This window comes from Fusarium coffeatum (assembly GCF_003316985.1).
Source record: "Fusarium coffeatum strain FIESC_28 chromosome Unknown BRIP53273_contig_104, whole genome shotgun sequence".
Classification (NCBI taxonomy): domain Eukaryota; kingdom Fungi; phylum Ascomycota; class Sordariomycetes; order Hypocreales; family Nectriaceae; genus Fusarium; species Fusarium coffeatum.
This window is the reverse complement of record NW_022157897.1, coordinates 17,332-38,541: the sequence shown is the minus strand read 5'-3', so window position 1 is coordinate 38,541 and position 21,210 is coordinate 17,332. Positions and strand designations below refer to the sequence as shown.

Below are 21,210 nucleotides of genomic sequence, written 5' to 3'. Positions count from 1 at the left end.
TATATACCATTTAACTCCATCCCCACTGATGGGCTCTATTCGTAAATGTAACAGAACGGCGAGCCGTCAAGAGTGTCAAGCGCATCCTCAATCGTGATGGGATTAGCATTGACACCAACATCAAGGATATCAGACTTAAGAGCATCTCTGCTAGGGGGCCTGTTCTCCATAGTGATAGTACCAGCAATATCCCGCGCCTGCTTGGGGTGCAGAGCTTGCCATATCCAGTAGATACGGTCGACCATGGCGTGGTGCAGGAAAAAGATGGGCTCGTTCGGCGAAGAGTAAAAGTCGGAGGAGTCACCGCCCATGACGAAGTGACCAGCAGCATGAATACCTAGGAACTTATCGGCAAATCGTCCCTGGAACTCAACCTGCATGAGCTCGAGGCTTTGCGAGGCCTCGCCAACAGTGACGTTGTACAGGTTGGGAAGGGTCATCCATTGGTCGATGGGGTATTGGCTGATATCGCGACGGAGGCAGCGAGGGTTGTATCCGAGAGGCTCCTTGAACGAGGGCATACCGTCCATACCAGGGCTGGGCGGGCCGAGATTGGCGGTAGCATTAGCAAAGGGACCGGACTTGATACAGCCACCACCCTTGCCGCTGGGCATAATGATCTTTCCAGCAGGGTTGCCAGAAACAGATCCGTTGTGCTTCACGTACTCGCCATCACCACCCATGCTAGTCTCGGAGCCGTCGAAGAGGGGATTCTTGTAAATATCGCCCGTCTCGAACCAGTTCCAGTACTGTAATACTTGTGAGTTCACTGTACTGATTGTTTACGCCAGGGGTCATATGCTTACCGGCTGTGTGCCATTGTATTCACACTCGTCTTGGAGAGCCTTCTCGTAGGCCCCGACGAAGTGACGATGCCAGGTGAAGAAGTTACCCTGAGATGCTTGTTAGATGGTTCCAAGACTTTCCAACGAATAACTTACTGTTGCGTGAATGCTCTGAGTCTGGTTGATGTGGACCGCAACAAAATCATCATAGCGGGTGCGGGCGCCAGGAGCGAAAGAGGGATCAGACTTGGAGGGCTTCTCGCGGAGGCAAAGCACAGCGTCGACATAAGCCTTTCTCTCTGTCTTGGAAAGATTCTTCCTGTAGTGATCATCAGCGTCGTGGACTGGTGGAAACAATGCGGTAAGGAAGGCTTACCAGTCGCGGCGCACTACCGAGTTAGCAGTTGTGCACTTCTTAGCAGTGGCTCGCTCAGACAGCTTCGTCTCGGCATTCTTGAGTGCGGACAAGGCCTTAGTGTTGAGTTCCTGGATAAGGCTTTCGGCGGACTTCTCAGCGGGTGCTGCAACAACAACCGAGGCGCCTAGCAAGGCAGCAAGTGTTCCGAAAGAGAGCTTCATCGTATACTGGCTCGTGTGTGTTTCTTGGTCTGGGCAAGCCGTTGTTGATGCGTGAAGATGGAGAGGGATAAGAAACCCACCGAGAAAGAAGGATATCCGCGATATAAAATAGGCCGTCTTAAGAATCTGATAAAACAAGCCCTACCTCCTCCAATCTGGAAAGGTCCGACTACGATCTCCCGCCAAGATGGAGTCTACTCTACTAAGAGGATGAAGGCCCAGTTTTTCACTTACCATCACTGGCAGGCAGTTGGACGCAGGGACAGTTGTCCAGGGTCTTCAAGCACAGTCCACTCAATTCGGCAGAAGGTTGATGGGATAATTATTGCCCGTGCGGATTAATACTAATTTTTCACGGAGGATAGTTCTTGGACCTTACTGAAACAGTCCACAGACCAGATAGAGGCTGAATCTTGTTCACCGCCAAGGACCAGCCGTTGCAAAAGGGAACAAATGAGGCTGCGGTTAGGATTTAAGCTTACGTGTTAGAAATAAACAGCCTAATCTTAGGGCCTGATCTATTGGAAACTTATCAAGCTGTACCATGTCTGACATTGTTAGAGCCCAGTTTTCCTGTATCTGGAGACAGGGTTGTGTGTTTCAGAGGTAGTATTCGATATGGAGGTAGTGGCTGACTTTTCCATGATACTACCGAACAGGATTATGATCGCCATTACAAATACTTTAGTGATAGACTGCCGGAAAATTCGAACATTATGCCTAGACTCTGATGGGATACTGTATAGACTCCGGAGTAAAGTTTCACCTTATCTTTAGGCTAAATTGGCAACATCCTATATTCGCTTATCATTTATGGGAAACAACGCAACACCTGTAGCTCTAGAGGTGAAAGGCTCTAGATTCTCTGCTAGACTAGACTAAGCTTCAGGCCATTCATGTCTTCCGGTCTTAGAAAGGAGATCTCGACCCTTCTTCCTCCCCTCAAGCATACAGATCCTTTTTTGCACTCGAGATGACAAGACTGTACAGGCCAAGCAAACACCCGCTACTTGTCTGCTATCTACCAAGGCTTAAGCAGAAGGGCAGTCGACACGGTACTGGATGTAAGGCCAATCCGGCTTAGGCTTGACCTTGCCCTCAAGAGAAACATCATAAAGCTGGCAGTTGCCACCATCCTTGTATCCAAAGCCCTTGCATCTAGAATCAGACAGGCAAACTCCACGGCACCCTTCATATGTGCCCTTCGTCTTCGTAATATCGGCTCTGTAGTGCTGGGCCACGTTCTCGGGAACAGCGCCACGAATTCCAGCAGGGAGAGGGAAGTAGGTGTAGACGGATTGACGAGGAATGATATGGGAACTGATATCGTAGTCGAAGAGAAGGCATGAGCCACCGCCACTCTGACGAATGCCAAAGGACTTGCACTTGGCATACTCGGCACTGAAGCACTTTGCGCGGCATGCTTCAGGCGTGGAGAACCCGGAAAGGGTTATGAAGGCCGAGGTTCGGATCTGGGTAGGCACGTCGCCCATGGTACCTGTGAGACCACAGACGGTTTGAGGAGGGGATGGTTCGGGGATAGGGTTGGCACAGGCTGCTGCGATAGCAGTTGATGCGAAGAGGGTGAGATCGAAGAGCTTCATTGTAACGAAGGAGAAGTTGATAATGATGCTTGGTGACCAGAGTAAGATGGTTATGGGTGATGAGAGAACACTTATAACCAGGAGATGTTTGGCGTTACTTATAGACTTTGCTTTCAACATGTAATGACATTCCAGCGACCACGTACGAGCTCCAAAATCAATATTGAGCTCGTCGTTTCGCTACGCCAGACATGACTTACAATAGCAAAAACGCCTCAACTGAAACTCACCTACCTGGCTTCTACTGGTCTGGAATTACCAGTCAAAAGGAAACGTGAAGCTGAGTGCAAAATGGCTCTAAGACGCATGGAAGGGTGTGAACCAGTGCCTCGGGATTGCCTGGCGATGTGACGGTGGCGAGTCCGAAGTTGCTGATTGGCCATCAACAAGCAAAGCTGAGAACAAAGAATTCGGTTTTCTTTTTTCAGGTAAGGGGAAAGATAAGCAAGTGCACAGACTGGGGAAGAAGAAAGGAAATAACACAGGCCAAGCAAATAGTTTGACTGCCAAGCAAATGGTCTAACGGCTGGGCGAATGGCGTATGAGGGCAGACATAAGACTGCAAGGGGTCGAAACTCAGTTTCAAGTATCAACCAGGAAATACAACGGCTAAGAGAATGATAGAGGGTCGAATCAGCAAGAGAAAGAGGGTTATCCTTGTTAGTCTATGGGCTAACTTTCAGCTTTCGATTATCGTAGTGACATCGAGACGCGAGTTCCGGGAACTCGGTCTTTGGGTAGCGGTAAGCCCGGTTGCTCAGAATATAACCATCATAGATCTATTGAGTTACTGCATGCCACATTAGGCCAGCTTTGAGGATTATCGAACGTTTAGCTCGTGGAATGCACACCTAAAGCTCTCTGATATACCCTCCAACACAATCCCAGGGCTCAATAGTCGTGTCCAAAGTATTCTTGGCAGCGTCTGGACTCAGGTTAGACAGTCTACTCGCTAGCGTATCAGCATACACCTTAGCCAGTCATTCTTGTTTTCATTCTCAATCGACGGGGAAGAGAACCCGACTGCTTCTTCAGCCGCATCTGGCAGATTGTCTTTTCGTCTCCCATCAGAACTGCATTGGGGAACGGAGGCACGTTCAGAGCCTCCTGGGGGCCAATCGCCCTCGGCGACAACCTGGCATCGTGAGCAAAAAACGATGCAACACCCTGGGAATCTACACTAGATCCTTAGCTCTTTTTACTACCCCAGGTGGGTGTCGGAGAAATTGTCCTCTAAGGCTTAGACTACACAACTAAAGTACCTAGCCTAAGTGCTAACCATAGGTAAGGTAGCATAAGGTGACCAAATTATTTCGTCTCTTATACTCTTGGCAACCCGTTCTTCTGATACCTGACGCTGCCATGTTCCCAGTTCGTTTTTAAGCCTTTAGTTGGCTGGCATGATTTGTTACCACGTAGATCGAGGCATCCCTAATCATACAGAAGCCTGACTGAAGTTAGTCGGTACCCAACACGAGTGCCGTTTCACACAGGGAACAAAGAGTCACATAGATCAAACGATGTCAAGCAAATTATTTCACAACAGTGGGATACGATATATCATTAACATATTTCTTCATTAGCATAAAGAGTCTATCATAAACCTTGAATGCCGCTGCAATACCCCATAATACGCCAGCGACTATGCAACTAAAACTATAATACAGACATGTCCTTCTTCTCTATCACTTAATGCTCATCTTCCTCAGTGTTCTTAATGCCATTGTGGGTAAGAACGGGGGCATCACGATCCAAGTCGTACATCTCATCTTCTTGAGCATCGTAATGGCGGAAGATGGCGTAGAAGATGCAACCAGTGACGGCAGAAGCAATACCGACACCGACGTAGAGCCAGAGGAAATCGGGGTCCTTGGCGCGAGAGACAAGAGCCTCAGCAATGGCGGAACCGAAAGCGTTGGTGAAGAGGTAGATGGACTGGACGAAAGACTTCATGGAAGGAGGAGCCTTGGTGTAGGCGTACTCGAGACCAGTAACGGAGATGAAGATCTCAGAGATACCGATGAAGATGTAGGCAGGGGTCTGGATGGCGATGTGCACGTTGTTGGGGAGCTTCTTGCCGTCCACCATACCAGCAGCGCAGTTCTCGGGGTTCTCGTAACAAGGTCCAGCAGAGTAGATAAGGTGCTGGACAATAGCAGCGTAAGCGAGACACAGAGCGGCGAACCAGAAACCAATGGTGATTCGGGCGATAGGTCGAAGCTCGATTCCGAAACGTCGGAGAATGGGATACAGGACCTTCTCGATGATGGGAGTGAAAACCAAAATGGAGATAGGATCGAAGTTCTGCATAAGATCGTTGGGAACGCCGTGGCCGTTCATCTGACCAGCCTGGGTGACGAAATTGGTGGAGAACTGTCCGTAGCAAACCCAGAAGATGGGGTAGAAGACGAAGACCTTGCAAGCACGGAGAGCACGCTTCAGCTCATCGACGAAGTGGTCGTTCCAGGGGACGGTCTTGGTCTTGCCGTTGGCCTCGCGCCATGAAGGCTTGGCAGCATCGGTGTTGCGGGCAGCAATCATCATACCAAGAGCCTTGAAAGCGTCGGTGATGACGGATCCTTGAGGAGGTCGGTTGACAAAGGTCTTGCGACGGAGAATCAGAGTGACGATACCGACGTTAAACATGCAGAAACACATGAGGTAGGCGGTCCAGAAACCCTTGTACTTCTCCATGAAGGGAGTGGCAAGCAGAGAAAGGGCACCGACGTTGATGCACCAATAGAAGATCATGTAGATACGCTGGTAGGTGATGGCAGGGTCAATGACGACTCGCTCTCCGGACTTTTCAGTTCGAATAGCCATTCTGCGTCGCTGGTACTGATCGGCAATAAGAGGCGCAATGTTGGACTTGATACCACCAGTTCCCAAACCGATAACGATGATAGCAATGATGTAACCAGGCTTGCTGGCACCAGCAGCCATGGCAACAGGTAGCGAAGTTGTCCAGAGGATGATGAGACCAACCCAGTAGAAACCACAGAATAGTAGAATAGTCTTGTACTTTCCAAGGTACTGATCGGCGATGATGGCACCGAGAATGGGAGTCACGTAGCAGAACCACTGGAAGAACAGGTTCAGACCGGTAGCGGCCTGGTGACCCATACCAAGACCCTTGGGACCATCAGAGCCATCGGTAGAGTTTGAGATGTAGTTCTGGAATAGACCTTGAGCACCGTAGTAGGCGAATCGTTCTGTCAACTCAACAACAGCGATGAGGAAAGCTGAGGCAGGAAGGTTCTCTCCTACACGGCGGAGAGTGGCCCTCTCATGGTTGTTGGGTTCCTCGCCATCAGGAGTGGTGCCGAACTCTGGGTCAGAATGCTTGTCCAGAGATACCTTCTCGTTAATCTCTGAAGGGGCGATGTAACCACCCGAAAGATCAGTCTTCTTGTCAGTGACGGTACGCTCACCAAGCTCTTCGTGGAGCCTTTTGGGAGTTGTTAGCAAGGGTTCCAATTAAGCTTGAAAACAGAGTTTAACATACTCGGCGGCCAAATCCTCGTGGTTCTGAGCCATGGTTGGAGGGGAAGGGTGAATAGAGGAAAAACTTTTCTTCGCTGTCACAGGAACGGATCAGACCACGCCAGGACAGGTTGGAAGAGAAGAGAGGAATGGGAAGAGAGTAACGAGAGGGTAACAAAAATTGTCAGAATCTGGAGACGGTTATAAATGTTCTGTCATGGAAACCCGAGAATGGCCACGAGCTGTCATGGCTTCGGAGAGGCCATGCCCGTTGCTGTAAAACATCCGACGGCAAGAGGAACCTTTGATCGGGAGACTTCCCAAAGAACCATCAGGTCCAACAAACGGCCCGGATAATGAACCCACTGAAAGATGACGCTGTGGCCAATTATAGCGTCTATGCAGCCTTCCAAAATTTCGAGAAGTCTGCAGATGCCGAAGATCCGAGAGTTTCCCTGTCTCGTACGAGCGATGGTGGCACGCCAAGTGGGTAATTTTCCGTCCGACGCACCCCACAGTTTCGCCTAACAAATGGGGCTCTGATAGGTCTTGATAGTGGCGGACAGTGGAGTTGGCCGGTAAGGAATGTCCATTGTAAGCAATGAGGTGACTTTCTCTGACATTCTGACTCTTTTTTACTATTAATCGCGACTTCGCTCTCCGGAGACGGCGAACCCGCCCCGGATGACTCTTGTATCTTTTCGACATCGGAACGGGACTCAACATGGGTAACATATCCATCATGTTATGCTTATCGCCCTGATCAAGATCATGTAATCTGTGTGTTACCCAATTCATGAATCGGCATATCTTCAATAATCGAGGTTTCGCCTTGCCTTGCTGTCATTTCCGTAGAGATCTGCGTGGTGGCTTGCTTCAGCTTGCATTAGTCTACCCAAATGCAGAAAAGTGCCATTCTTTCCCCCCAAAAGCTGAAGCATCAAAAAGCCCGTTATAGTGCAGGCTGAACCTACGATAAGTGCGACGCGCCTTTTTTTTTTCGTCTCCCTCCCAAGCGCGTGGTAACGTAACAGTCGTCCGCCCTTCCGCCACCCAGTCATCGCGCAGCTTTGCTCACTAATCTCACAAAGACCCTGAACCCACCACGACGAAATTTCTACTACGTAAAAGGCGTAGGCGTCGGCGTCCATGGGGCCCCGTTCACTGGCTATCTCTACCCGCCAGGTACCGTTGATATCTTTACTCAACGGGAAGGTCGCTATTGGGTAATAGCATAAATCCCCCGCAGGTTCTTTTGCAACAAGGTTATCACTCAGACACGAGACGAGGGATGCATCGTCCAAACAGCGACGTGCAAATTGTCATATGACGTATTGTTGTCAAGTAAGAACCCCCTGTAAAAGGAAGCTGGGGCCTGGGGAGGAAGAATAGGGTTATCTCTTCATTTCAGAATGCGGTGGTTATCTGCTAGTCAACTTCTCAATGCGGCATGATATTCATTTTATCTGAGTCAAGCGATTGGGCGGGATTTGGAGGATGCGATTCAAAAGTTCGTTGTTTTGCAACACTGCAGACTTGACATGGTTATGATTCTTATCTCCGGACATCCCCCTGGCCAAGCCGGCAGCAACCGCCCTTTTCCCTTGGCGGAATGTCAGCGCATGTCGCCTGGATTGTCCATTGTTCTTGGCATGGTGATCAATTGACTTGATGATGATGGTTCTTTGCAACGTTTGATGTTGAAGACAGCCTCCTCCGCAAAACAAAATACGCCAGTGGCACGCGATGTCCCCGTCTCCATGTCACCCCGTGTTTCCAACTTTTCCCCATCTCCATCTCCTCACTCCTGTCTCCAGTCCGTTCATCTCCAATCTCCACGCAACCCTCGCAGCTAATGCAAGCTCAACCCTTCCGGGGTAACAATTCACTCACAACAACACGATTATCTCCAATCCTTCCTAGTCAGTTGTTGCACTAGGCCAATCAGCTCCTTGAAGCCGTATTTCCGTTGACGTCGTGGATTCCGGGGCAGAGAGTTCAGCTAGATGGTGGCGGCGAACTAGCAAGGGCCGTTGTCTCCCACTGATGGCTTTCATTGCAAAAGCCTGAACAGGCCTTGAATACCCACAAGCAGGTTTCGTGTTACCGAGGCGCCGAGGTTCAAAAAAGGGACAGTGAGACTTTGGAGCGCGGAAGCTAAAACTTCTAAGATTGACGACAATGCATCGAGGATGTCGTATTCAGGGTAGGTTGTCAGCATGGCAAGATACTCTGCGGTACACGAAATCACCATCAATAATACAATCTACTATCAATTACTACTAGTTAGTTTTTGACTGCTTTGTATTTCGCATTCGCTTTCTTTTCGATTAAGAAATACTGTTCACGGAAGTTTGCGTCAGGCTCGAAGTACGACATCCGCAGGCTCCAACACCCGGGTCATGACGTTACGCCGCATAGCCCAGTGACAAACCGTAGGCTCAAACTTGCACACTACAACGCGTTCTTCAATACGGATAGCAGATAAGAATCAACTACAATTGCCATATGTTACATGAATAAACGAATTACAAATCTTGGCGCTCCTGATTTAGAAGTCAGACGTTGCATCGACTTGTCAGTCATTTGAGGTTGTTAACACAGCCACTTCAGCCAAACGCCATGGCGCGCGCCTGCCACAATCCAGAGCAACCATCAAGCGCGCAATTACTCTCCCACGAACGCGTCTAAACCAACCCGAATACATCCCTCAATATATTCAACGCCCCGAAAAGCTCATTATCGTGATGTCGCCGCGCTACAACCTGCAAATTTACGGGCGCGCCCGCGAAATCTCCGGCGTCCCATAGCTTTCGCACCTTCGCACAAGCCTCGCTCAACGGGACATACCCTTCGTCGTATCCTTCCCCAGACTCAGCCCTAATGGGCGTGGGAATTACTGCCCCCGGGTAGTCGACTAGATTGTACAGCGAGGTGTACGTCCAGTATAAGCCCGTGTCGTGTGCGCACGCGGGACCGACGAACGACGGGCCGATAATGACATCCACATCTTGGGCGGTCCAGCTTTGCGCGAAGGAGAGGCGGAAGTCGTCTCTGGGCTTTTGCTGAAGGGTTATGTCGAGGGCAGTTTGCATACCCAAGAATTCGCCGTCCTGGGTGATCCATTCTGTTAGAGGGTGGAGCGGTTCGCCAGTCGAGACGATGCCATTCTTGGTGAGTTGAGCGCCGTCGGGCCAGTACAATCGTCGGATCTGGTTCCAGGCTTCTTCGGCCCCGAAGACTTTGAAGTCCTTAACTTCAATCAGATGCGCGTACTTGCTATCGGAGAGGATGGCTTTGGCCCAAGAGATAGCTCTCTTGACGGGAGGTTGAGGCTCGATGAAGCCATCGTTGCTGATGATACCCACTTTGAGTCGTCGATTGAATGGTGTGTTCAGACCAGTCCATGGTAGGGGCACGACGTTCGGATCGGAAATGAATGGCTTCGCTGAAAGAATGCATCGCATAAAGAGATCCATGTCTCTCAGCGATCGACACATGGGTCCTGTCGAGAGAGGCACGTTCAACACTGACGGAGGAGGTGCGCCCTTGACGTACCCTCTTGTCGGCAACGTGTTTGACGTTGTCTTGAACCCATAGATGCCACAAAAGGCAGATGGTCCTCGAATGCTGCCCCCGATGTCTGTCCCGACGCCGAGTGGCGAGCCTTTCATGGCAATTAAAGCTGCTTCACCACCCGTCGAACCCCCAGCAGTCAAGTGGATGTTGAAAGGGTTTAAGACTCTTCCCCAATGCGACTCGGTCTCCAGGTGCATGATGGACTGCGGCTGATTGGTCTTGCAGTAGATCACAGCACCTTGACTACGCCAGATAGCCACGACATCAGCGTCTGTATCATCCCATGTGATGCTCGCCAAACAGCCCTGAGAGGAGTATGTCCCAGCGACCTGAATGTGCTCTTTAATGCTGATGGGCAGACCGTGGAGAGGACCGATTGGCTTGTCGTGTTGTTCGAAGTAGGCATCTAGCTTCTCAGCTTGAGCGATTGCCTCGTCCATGAACCATTGTGTCAAACAGCACGTGAGTTGATGGGCAATGATCGCGCGCTTGCAGAACGCTCTCGCGACTGCGACTGAAGTGTATCTGCGGCTTGCGATTGCCTCAACAAGGCCGACGGCATCATGTTCAGTGATCTTCAGCTCTTCCGACGACAAGATACCGCATGTCGCAGGAATGCCTGTGACGTCTTTCGGAGGGTGTCGAATGAGACTGGTTGGGAGGCGAAGGTCTTGAGGAACCTTGGAAGCAAATGCTTCGAGAAGGGCTGCGCGTCGGGTTTCGAAGTCGGGCGTGCCACGTAGGACGGGTGCCATCTGTACAACAGGAAGTCCCGGAAGCACGCTCCCAGCAACAAATTGCCCAGAATCGGCAACCTCGCAACGTTCCACCGTCACATTTGATGATGCTTTGGGTGAAGACTCAGACCCAGGTTGGGCGATCGATGAAGAGGCGAGACTCATGTTCATGGATGTCCGCAAAGGCCAGGATCGAGAACGTCAAGAGGAGAAGACAATGAACAATTGACCACGCAGATTTGTATCATCTGCTAACCTCATATACCTCCTGCCAGTCGCATCAACTTGGCCAAGCCATCACGCTCGAGCCTGGAACTAACACAAGCAATGCTTGATAGCCCGCAAGGTGTCAGAAGAATTGACCGTTGAAAGCATAAGATACGAAATAACTTGGTCATCTTATGCCACCTTAGACTATCATTTAGGCTACTTTATTTCTGTGGCCTAAGTCTTAAAGGACATTTCTTCTGTTACCCACCTAGATAGCCTTCAGCCCACGTAAAAATTAACATTGCCCGAGGAAACGCGTTATCTTCAATCGGTCGCACTCGCAGGCTCGAAGTTGGTGGCGCACGCGCCAAGATCTCAGAGAAGCCCGTGATGCACGTTGTGTGACCAAACTGCAACACCCACGCACTTCCTATCATCAAGAGAAGACCTAAGCGAAGTATTGTTCATCTTCAGCCGCATCAGAATGCCAGGGCTTCATTCTCGAACAGCTTATCGCGGCCAATAGCGCGTTGTCGCGTAACACCTCTAATCCCGAGATGGCTTCTAAGAACAATACTTTGCGGCGTTCCATTGTTCCTCCACTAACGCAAGCCAGGACCATCACCACATGCACAAAATCTCGAGATGGAACAATATGAGGTTTGCGCGCACGGTGTCGTTGATGGATGTCTCGACCGTTGCCACTTTGAACGGTCATGAAGAGATAGACGCGATGCGCGACGTTGGAAGGACATATAAGGCGTTGCGTTGAGCCTTGTGGAACAAAGACGAAGGACTCAAGATACATCAATTGCTTCAACCCTGTTCTCTTCAATCAATTGACTTTGTCAAAATGCCAGAGTCAGACTCCATCCCCGGTACAATCCATCTCGTGGACGTCCAGCGTAATCTGCGCGTTCGTCATGCGGGTGGTGGTGAAGGCGACATCGTCTTAGATCCTGCTCCATCTGACGATCCAAGCGATCCTCTCAATTGGTCTCCTCAGCGCAAGCGCCTGGCTTTGGTCTGCCAGAACTTGTAAGCTCATTCCCTAGACTGGTGAGCTCTGTGATGTTAACTGAGACAGATACACTTGGTTCTCGGGCATGTCTGTTGCGACTGTGTACTCTGTTCTTGTACCGCTTGCGCAACAGTCAAAGGTCTCGATCCCGACTCTCAATGAGGGAACGGGTTACATGTATTTATTCCTGGGCATTGGACTGTTGTTCTGGCAACCGTTTTCGCACCGGTATGGCAAGCGAGTGGTATATCTCATCTCAATTCTTGGGGCACTTGTAAGTTGGGACTCCGAAGCGCAGTGACGAGCAATTGCTGACCATGATCATAGGGTACCAGTGTGTGGAGGTAAACATGTTCAACCGTCGCAATCTGTTCAAGACTGACCGTGTTTCGCAGTGCATATGTGTCGAGCAATGGGGAATGGATCGCCAAGTGCATCATTCAAGGCTTCTTCGTCGCGCCCATCGAAGCTCTGCCTGAGATCTCCGTCACCGATATCGTAAGTCCACGCTGCCCATCAATTGTACGACCCGAACTCATCGTTCTTAAGTACTTCACCCATCAACGCGGTACATACATAGGCATCTACGCCCTCGCTCTCGCAGGAAGCAACTATTTCGCACCCGTCATTAGCGGCTTCATCGCCGAGTATCAAGGTTGGCAATGGGTCTTCTACTGGCCCGCCATCTTCCTCTCTTTCGTCTTCGTCTTCCTGTTCCTCTTTATGGAAGAGACCAACTACATCCGCGCTGCGCCCGACATCAACAGACCCCAGATCGAAACCTCCCGAGCGAGCGATGAGAATACTGGCAAGGCGGGAGAGAAAGAGACGGAAGCTGGGAAGGATGAAGTTAGAGAGGCTGATGAGGCGGTTGGGGAATATGCTAAGCCCAAGACCTTCTTGCAGAAGATGTCCCTCTGGCATCCCTCGCCTGGTCAGAGTATGGCGCGACATGCTGGGCGCTCACTTGAGTTCCTTTCCTGGCCCGTCATCTTCTTCGCTGGCTTCTCATATGGTTCCTACCTCATCTGGTTCAACGTACTCAATGCTACAGCGTCCATCGTTCTGTCTGGTCCGGGATATGGCTTCAAGCCATCAATGGTCGGCTTGAGCTACCTCTCCTGCTGCCTCGGCACCATCGTCGCCTTCGGCGCCGCAGGACGAATGAGCGATTGGCTGACCATTAAACTCGCGCGTCGCAACAATGGTATCATGGAAGCTGAGCATCGTCTGTGGCCACTGGCAATATGCGTCATTGGTGTTCCGGCCTCGTTGATCCTCTGGGGTGTTGGAGCGCAGCATGGTGTGCATTGGTTTGGTCTGATCTTTGCCATGTGCGCTTTGTCGACGACCAGTGTGATGGGCTTGATCATTAGCATCAATTATCTGATTGATAGCTACTATGACTTGAGTGGTGACGGTATCACAACGATCATCCTGGTTCGAAACACGATGTCGTTCGCTATTAGTTATGGGTAAGTTGAGGCTATCGCACAATGGACGCCCGCTAACAAGAAGAACAGTATCACCCCATGGATCACCAACTTGGGATACCAGAACTGCTTCATCTCTGCTGCATTTGTCGCCTTGGCCGCTTGTTCTGCGGTCTTCATCATCATCAAGTATGGCAAAGCACTGCGAGTACGGACTGCGCCCAGATACCACAAGCTAGTCGCAGATGACAAGAGAGTTATGGGCCTGACGTCGTAGTCGAGTCTGCTGTATACCAATTAGGCTGGTAGTGCTGATGACCAGAAGCAGCAGGAACTTGAGGCGACAGACGACCCGAGGCCTTGTCTAACACCGTCCGAAAGGACTAAATTGTTTCGTCTCTTATGTTAACGGGGTCAAGGTTTCTACGAGCACCAGAGAAGCTTTCATGGACCCGAGGGATTGCTTAATTAGGTAGTATAATTAATACTCGTAAATATTATCGTATCATTTCGAGTTCGACATGTCCGCGCCCGATCCCGCTATGCTCCATGTGAATCAATCTCAAGGTTGTCTAGAAAAATGCAGCCGCAGCCAGAATGGCAGCAGCGAGAGCTCCGATGCTCGTTCTGGTCTTGGATCCGACGTTACCAGAATCGCTGGTCTCGCTCGCATTTGCGCCATCAGCTGTAGACGTCCCGGAGCCAGAGCCAGAGCCACTGCCACCCTTCCCACCATTTCCACTACCACCAGAGCCTCCACTACCTCCAGCTCCAGAGCTTGACTTTATTCCGCTATCGGTGCCAGCACGAACGTTACCGACAGTCATGGGCGAAGGCGTATCACCGCACGTCTGCGTTACCTGAACATTCGCAGCGCCGGGATTGTCCGAAGATCGGATCCCGCTGCTCTTGACGTCCTGGAACTTGCCATCGGTGGTATATAGAGGTTCGCTGTAAACGTTTGCGCTGCCCGCTTGAATCTGTAGTGTACAGTCCGTCTTTGTAGCTCGTTTTCGTAGTTTGGCGCTTCCTTCGCCGACGAGGATGGATGCAACTATGTAGATGAGTTCGTCGTCGTCGAAGTCGTCATCATCGGTTTCGACGGGTACGGTAAACGTTGCTTGGCCGTTGGCGGGAGCGCTGAGTTTACTGTGATCGGACAAGTTAGCGGAGGGTATTTAGAAGTAGGATTGGGAAGACATACATGGCGGGCTTGCCGTCGACTTCAATCAATTTTGCGTTGTCGCCGATCGTCGCATTCTTGAGGTCGACTTCGACTACAGCGCCGGTGCTTGTCGGAGCAGAGCTCTCGGTAGCCGTCAGAGTGGCTGTATCCGTTGCATCGTCATCGTCTGTATCGGTCGCAGTAGCTGTAGCTTCGTCGTCGGTCGCACTGGCTTTGAAGGTTGTCAGCATATCCTTTCGCTGCGCTGAGTTGATTCTGCGCCTTACCATCTGATGTGACTGTTCCTACAACTGCAGATGAAGCCTCATCATCGTCATCATCATCGGCCGCTGTAGCTGTTGGTTGTCCCACTTGAGAGGCATCCGCTGTCTCTACCGGCTCGTTCGCCGAAGGTTCTGGGACGGCCGTGGGCGCGGTGTCAGCGTCCGATTGTGGTGTATCGTCATCATCATCGTCGCCGTCGCTTGAAGGATTCGTGGGCTGTTGTACAGGCGCCGAGGGCTCTGCTGCGGGTGACGAAGGTTGGGGTTCAGCGATAGCTGAGGGCTCTGGTTGTTGTTCTGGGTCTGCGACTGTTTGGGCGAGGCCGTTGACAGCCAAAAGGCCAATGAGGACGCTAGGAGCGAAGCGCATATTTGTGGGTGTCGGTGGTTATCAGGCTCTTAATCGATAAGGCACAGCGATAAGGATGCTCAGTTAACAGTGTTGAAGTGGAAAACAGATCTTTACGTAGGAATACCAAAAAAGAAGAATTGAAAGACTAAAATTCGAACTGAAAGATGCTTATTGTTATAGATGTTCAAACATTCAGCTAAGCTCCCTCCCTTCGGCCTCTGACCCTGCAGATGGTGGCTCTGCCAGTCTAGACCCTGTAAGTGCTGGCTACGAGCAGCTAGACCAGCCACTAAAACGCCAGCTTGAAGCACTGGGGCTGTGTTTACCGCTAAAACAGCTGTTGGGTCGACAAAAATAGCGTCCATCAGGTGCTACGTGTCAGCGCCACGATATTATTGGACATGGAACTGTTTTCTATACGAGAATATCGTTGTCAAAGGGCAAGCTCAATTCGCAATGGAAGATCCCTGTAGTTGTAAACACTTGTGTCCTCCAAGCTTGTATTAAGCTTAAACCAGCAGCAGAAACGGAGCGCCTTGGCTGCAGGGTTTAAAATGGTTTCGATAGTTGGCGCCATTGAAGGAGGACGCTGAATACAAGCTGAAATCTTAGTAGAAAACTAATGGCAAATTCCGTCTCCGTCTGACAAAAGGTATGCAGAATTGGCAGTTGACAATTGAGGCTGAGCAGTCATACATGTTTTGGCCTTCAAGCCAGCATTCCCATCTTCAGCTCGTCCCTGGAAGGCTTGCAATTGTGCCTGGCGTGACGCTACAGTTCAAAAGGCGTATTTTATTCTTCTAGCGACTACTCAATCCTCCTTCAGCGATCCACACTGCTACGCATACTGCGATCTACTTTCAGCCCACTTTGGACGAAGGTATTCACTGTCAAACTTGACATCAAAGCTCGAACTATGCGCATAATCAACCTCCCACTCAACTTTAACCTCACCACCTTTAGCGCTCTGACTCCAAACCGTGACAGCGATCGTGTTTTCTCCGCTGTAATTGAGCACGCCGGGAGGAACAGGAAAAGAGACCTGGTTGCCGATGTAAGGATTGAATCGGCCGTATTGGTAGCCGTTGACGAAGAGAAGCACGCGGACGTGGTTGCTGTAGCCCTTCTTGGTGGGCGAGAAGGTCGCGTTGGAGGGAGCGGTGAGCTTGAATGAGATGCCCACGTCGAGACCATCGGGAATGTCGAGATCGACGGTGGTTCTGTAGGCACGGACTCCCGCTGAAGGGTTGACGAGGGTTCCCTGCTTAGAGGAGTAGGACTTCCACTTCTTGTCGGAGAAGCCTGGCAGGTGAGCACCGATACGCTCGGCGTAGAGACCACCTTCGTTGAGAGGACCGCGAACTGGATCGATGACTTCGCCTTCGACGCTTCCGGCATGGCCAGCGATCTTCCACTCGGAGAACTTGTATCCATCCTTGGCAGAGCCGATGAGAGTGGCGTTGGTGATACCTCGAGGGTCAAGAGCGCCATCGCGAAGATCGTGTCCAGAGTTGTCCATCAACACGACTAGGGTGTTCTCTTTCTTGGACAGAGTGGCATTTTTGAAAGAGAACTCTTGTCCAGACTTTCCGACGGTAGCATTGCCAAGGTAAGAGCCGATGTAGTCCGAGTTGAGCCAGACAGAGTAGCCAAAGGCCAGGCCACCTGTGACATTCAGATACACACCAGTGGGAGCCTTGTCAGTCGTGGGGAAACTGGCCCTGTAGATGTGGTTACCGTAGTGGATGTTGTATTCGTCGACATACAAGACGGGGTTCTTCAAGTCGGGAACGAGAACCGCATTGGTAGTATTCTTCTTGTTGGCCACTAAAAAATGTCAGTACTAGGGAATCCCCAGTGAAAATAGATACTTACCAATCCAGCTTGAAGAAGAAGTCTTGTAGTCCGACTTGATCTCAGGCAAGCTGTCCGCGTACTTCCACGACTCAAGCTTGGGAAGCTTGACCTTCGAAGGACCCTTGAGCTTCGCGGTGTACTTGTGGCTCTCCTTCGATGAGATCTTGACCTTCTCGCCGTTCCAGGAGACGGATTTAAGAGACTCGGAAGCAAAGATAGTGATGTCGGTAGACTTGTCGAGATCGCCTTCGATGTTAAGCTGGCCATCCTTGACGGTCGCATGACGGACGAGGTAAGGTCCATGGACAAGAACTACAAATTTTAGTTAGCTATTATCTGACGGATATTCAAGATAAGCACATACCGGTTTTGTTAACAGGTGCAAAAGGATCATTGTCCAGTGTCGGTGCCCAGAACTTGTAAGCGGTCTGGCGATCAGCCAAAATAATGGTCGAGCCGTCCTTCATGTTGAGGGTGAAAAGGCCCTTCTTCTGAGTGTAGTTGACGGTAACACTCTTCTTACCCGCCTTGATCTTAAGACCCTTCAGCGACTTGTCATGCTTGAGCTCAGTATGTCCCTTGAGTACGAACTCTCCGTGCTCACCCTCGGGGAGCCAAAGCACGATGACCTCCTTCTTATCGATGACAGAGTAGGTGAGGACCTCGGCTGTGGTATAGAGAAGGGTCTTCTCACCGAAGTGGAAGTCGGTAGGGATGATCTTGGACTGATGCCCGTTGATGGTAATGTGGTCATTCTGAGGAATGATCATCTCGCCCTCCGTAGTGTTGACGCGGACCTTGAAGATCTCCTTAGTGCCGGATGGCGAGTACTCGTGACGAGCAACGTAGAAAGCTGCACCATTATCCTCGTGTCGAAGCTCAGAGATAAGAATGTCGTCATTGGTAGACAGAGATGTACTGTTCGTGACACGGTTGGTCTTGGTAAGATCATGCGCCACTCGAGTAAACAAAGTCAACGACTTAGTCTCATAGTACTTATCCCAGATTTCTCGGTTCTCAGAGATAGGCGAGGAGTAATCATAGCTAGTAGCAACCACAGGGCAAGCGAACCAGCCCCAGTTGGTACCACCGTACATCATGTAAAGCGAAATAGCCGTGGCTTGCTGAGCAACCAAGTCACGGTAGAAGATGTTTGCAAAATCAGGACCAATGTCGCCTGGGCAGCCGCCCTCCGGACCACCCCATGGGTTGTAAGAACCGCCCTGGAACTCAGGCAGGAAGTGAGGTTGGGCTGGAGACTGTTTGGCGAAGTAGGTGACGTAGTCTTGGATGTTGTAGGGGACGTATTCGCCATTGGTGCCTGTGCATTCGTCGAGGTTGCAGCTCCAGCAGGATGGGTAGCTGTCTACACCAGTCACGTCAACATTGCCAGTTGCATTGGCCTCGAAGTCATTTGACCAAGAAAAGGTGCGCTAGGATGGTCAATATTGATGGATCAAGTAAGATGGCGGGTGGGAAGTCTCACAGTATTAGGAGCGTTGTGGAAGACGGGTACATCGATGCCAGCGTCTCGTGCCGAATCTTGCAGGAGTTGCATATAATTCGCAGTTGGTTCGTTCAAGATGCGCTTGTCATCGTTCTTCCACTGACCACCCAGCTCGTTTTCGATCTAGAGAAGTTGATTAGCCTGAAAGACTCGTCTCATCTCAGAATAAGGAATCTTTACCTGGAACATGGCAACGTTGCCGCCATTGGTGATGAGATGCGGCTCAATGATCTTCGATATCTCAGTCCAGTATTTGGACCAGGCCTTTGTGAATCTAGGATCATCGTTGCGCAGCCTGCCATACTCGCCGGTGGTCACCCACAGGGGGAATCCTCCAGCGTTGGCCTCGGCATTGACATAGGGACCTGGGCGGATCAAGAGATAGAGACCGAGCTCCTTCGCTAATGTCATGATAGACACAAAGTCGTGCGCGCCGTTCTCGAAGTCAAGGGCGCCTGGGGAGGCTTCGTGGTAGCCCCAGCTGTTGTAGATGCTGAAAGCATTGAAACCGGCCGCTTTGATCTTTTCCAGCAAGTCGCGCCAGAGTTCAGGCCTAGCATGAATCGTCAGCAACGTGGACTTGGAGTTGGGAGGTCAGGCGTACACAGGCAAGCGCCAGTAATGGAACTCTCCGGAGAAGACAAAGATTCGTTCACCGTTGATGAGGTAGCTGTGGTCGTCCCTATTAATTGGTTAGTGTAAGGCTCAATCCATATGAATTGCTCCACTCTACCATTGGACAATGTTTGTCAATCCATTGTCTTGGATTGGAACGTTGGCATTCTCTTGCGCAATTGAGAATCCTGTCAAGGCCAGAAGCCCGACGGTAGAGAGTGAAAGCAACTTCATCTCGACGCAATACCTCTGTCAACAAGGCGAAGGCGCAGAAGTTGAAGCCATTTTGGCGGTATTTGTATGAAGCTCGGTGGTTAATAACCCGTACAGCATGCATGACATGACATAAAGTCGCATGCCGAACCTGTCGATCCCAGCCCCGGGAGTTCGGTCTTGCTTGCCCGGTTGGTGAGGGGAAGAATTTGCATCAATAGGAATTTTGCCGTTGTTGCGGTATTAGCCGTTGGTAGTTGTTGGACAAGACTTTATTATGCCTGATGACACCTTTACCCCACATTCCTCCGCATTTCTATTGACGCGGCTCTGGACGATGAAGATGTCATTTCATATGCATCGGTCGTCTTTACCCTTTCAGGTCAGCTTTTTACCTGACTATAGTGGACAATTTCTATCATGCTGGCAAAATTGATTGAAACCGCGTATAAATCGGCATCGGCCGAGTTCCGTCGTATTATGTTTTGCCCACATGTGGTCCATACCTTGAGTAGATCGCGCTGATCTACAGGCAAGCAGGTGGGTGTCAGATTTACGAAGCCAAATAAAAGTATAAGTATAGGTAGCCTAAAAGCTACTCTAAGCTAGCATAAGATAATCAAAATATCTTATCTCTTATGCTTTTGGGGACTAATTCTTCTGGTAGTTTGAGGGAAAGTCATAGTAGAAGAGCGAATGAAAACAGATGATCTATTTACAACTTTAAAGACCTATGTATCCAATGTCTACCCCTACAATATGTGTCTGATTCCAATTGGGTACAAAGTGCATCACATTCTCTTCAAAGCACTTACTCGACTCTCAGTAGCTCTCTTGAACCAACTGAGCTCTCTCATTCCATCAAACCCATGAGGCAGTCCAGGCCAAAGATGCAGCTCCACCTCAACATGCTCATCAGCCAATCTATTAGCATATCTCAAGCTCTCATCTCGGAAAAGGTCTAGAGATCCGATATCGATGTATGTGGCCGGAAGACCTTTCAAGCTGGCAGCTCTCGCAGGAATAGCGTAGGAGAGCGCTAGTTCATCCTCACCCTCTCGAAGTTTCGAAAGATAAGCGTCCCATGCGACTTTTGCACCAGCCGGTCTCATTACTAGGACGTCTAGATAAGGGTCGCCTTCCTTGAGGTTGTATTGATCGTCCAGCATGGGATAGACCAGAATCTGTTTCGCGATTGGAGGATTGAGTTGACGGTCCCTGGCCATCAAAGCAGCGCCTGCGGCAAGACCACCACCAGCACTATCACCATACAAGGCGATTCTAGTAGGGTCGATATTGAGTTCTGCGGCAGAGCTTGATACAAATTGTATAGCTGCCCACGCATCCTCAAGTGCCGCTGGAGCAGGATACTCCGGGGCCAACCTGTAGTCGACAGCAAAGTATGGCAACTTCGAATCATTCGCAAAACGCGCAATCTGCGGTGCGAATGGCGGTACCGTGCAGGCTACGAAGCCTCCTCCATGGAAATAAATAACTGCGGGCGTGGGCTCCTTCGAGGCTAGTGTCTCGTCGCATGCGAAGCGGGTGACTTCGATCTCGGTCCCATTAGAACTCTTGACTCTGTATACAGTTTCTTTCACTCCAGGTGGGTATGGCGAGTTGGTGACAAAGTTTCGAATGGTGTTTTCAATACCGGATCTGAGTTGGTGTACTGTCTGAGGTGGATCGGATCTGGGACCTATGGGGGGTGATCCGATTGCTTTGTAGTATTCTGGGTCGTATCTGAGGCCAGCCATGATGATATCAAGGTTGGGATGATATGGGT

General features: G+C 50.5%; 7 protein-coding genes across 7 annotated transcripts; 1 reads left to right on the top strand and 6 right to left on the bottom strand.

The window, feature by feature from the left end:
* Positions 1–35: 35 nt before the first annotated feature.
* On the bottom strand, positions 36–1,364 carry FIESC28_04751 (uncharacterized protein; the record flags this gene model as incomplete). The annotated part of the gene is made up of 4 exons (XM_031158898.1): positions 36–749; positions 807–893; positions 942–1,104; positions 1,162–1,364. The coding sequence occupies 4 exons, from the start codon at positions 1,362–1,364 to the stop codon at positions 36–38; spliced, it is 1,167 nt and encodes a 388-aa protein (XP_031017035.1).
* A 1,031-nt stretch (positions 1,365–2,395) lies between these two features.
* FIESC28_04750 (uncharacterized protein) lies at positions 2,396–2,968 on the bottom strand (the record flags this gene model as incomplete). Its single annotated transcript, XM_031158897.1, has 1 exon — positions 2,396–2,968. One exon carries the CDS (start codon positions 2,966–2,968, stop codon positions 2,396–2,398), a length of 573 nt encoding a protein of 190 aa, XP_031017034.1.
* A 1,689-nt stretch (positions 2,969–4,657) lies between these two features.
* On the bottom strand, positions 4,658–6,505 carry FIESC28_04749 (uncharacterized protein; the record flags this gene model as incomplete). Its single annotated transcript, XM_031158896.1, has 2 exons — positions 4,658–6,416; positions 6,474–6,505. 2 exons carry the CDS (start codon positions 6,503–6,505, stop codon positions 4,658–4,660), a joined length of 1,791 nt encoding a protein of 596 aa, XP_031017033.1.
* Positions 6,506–9,138: 2,633 nt separating this feature from the next.
* Positions 9,139–10,932, bottom strand: FIESC28_04748 (uncharacterized protein; the record flags this gene model as incomplete). Its single annotated transcript, XM_031158895.1, has 1 exon — positions 9,139–10,932. One exon carries the CDS (start codon positions 10,930–10,932, stop codon positions 9,139–9,141), a length of 1,794 nt encoding a protein of 597 aa, XP_031017032.1.
* Positions 10,933–11,830: 898 nt separating this feature from the next.
* Positions 11,831–13,708, top strand: FIESC28_04747 (uncharacterized protein; the record flags this gene model as incomplete). The annotated part of the gene is made up of 6 exons (XM_031158894.1): positions 11,831–12,015; positions 12,065–12,272; positions 12,326–12,342; positions 12,394–12,496; positions 12,548–13,473; positions 13,522–13,708. 6 exons carry the CDS (start codon positions 11,831–11,833, stop codon positions 13,706–13,708), a joined length of 1,626 nt encoding a protein of 541 aa, XP_031017031.1.
* A 295-nt stretch (positions 13,709–14,003) lies between these two features.
* FIESC28_04746 (uncharacterized protein) lies at positions 14,004–15,250 on the bottom strand (the record flags this gene model as incomplete). The annotated part of the gene is made up of 3 exons (XM_031158893.1): positions 14,004–14,580; positions 14,636–14,828; positions 14,884–15,250. The coding sequence occupies 3 exons, from the start codon at positions 15,248–15,250 to the stop codon at positions 14,004–14,006; spliced, it is 1,137 nt and encodes a 378-aa protein (XP_031017030.1).
* An 820-nt stretch (positions 15,251–16,070) lies between these two features.
* On the bottom strand, positions 16,071–21,181 carry FIESC28_04745 (uncharacterized protein; the record flags this gene model as incomplete). The annotated part of the gene is made up of 8 exons (XM_031158892.1): positions 16,071–17,059; positions 17,108–17,401; positions 17,454–18,522; positions 18,576–18,719; positions 18,777–19,149; positions 19,201–19,278; positions 19,330–19,460; positions 20,240–21,181. The coding sequence occupies 8 exons, from the start codon at positions 21,179–21,181 to the stop codon at positions 16,071–16,073; spliced, it is 4,020 nt and encodes a 1,339-aa protein (XP_031017029.1).
* Positions 21,182–21,210: the final 29 nt, after the last annotated feature.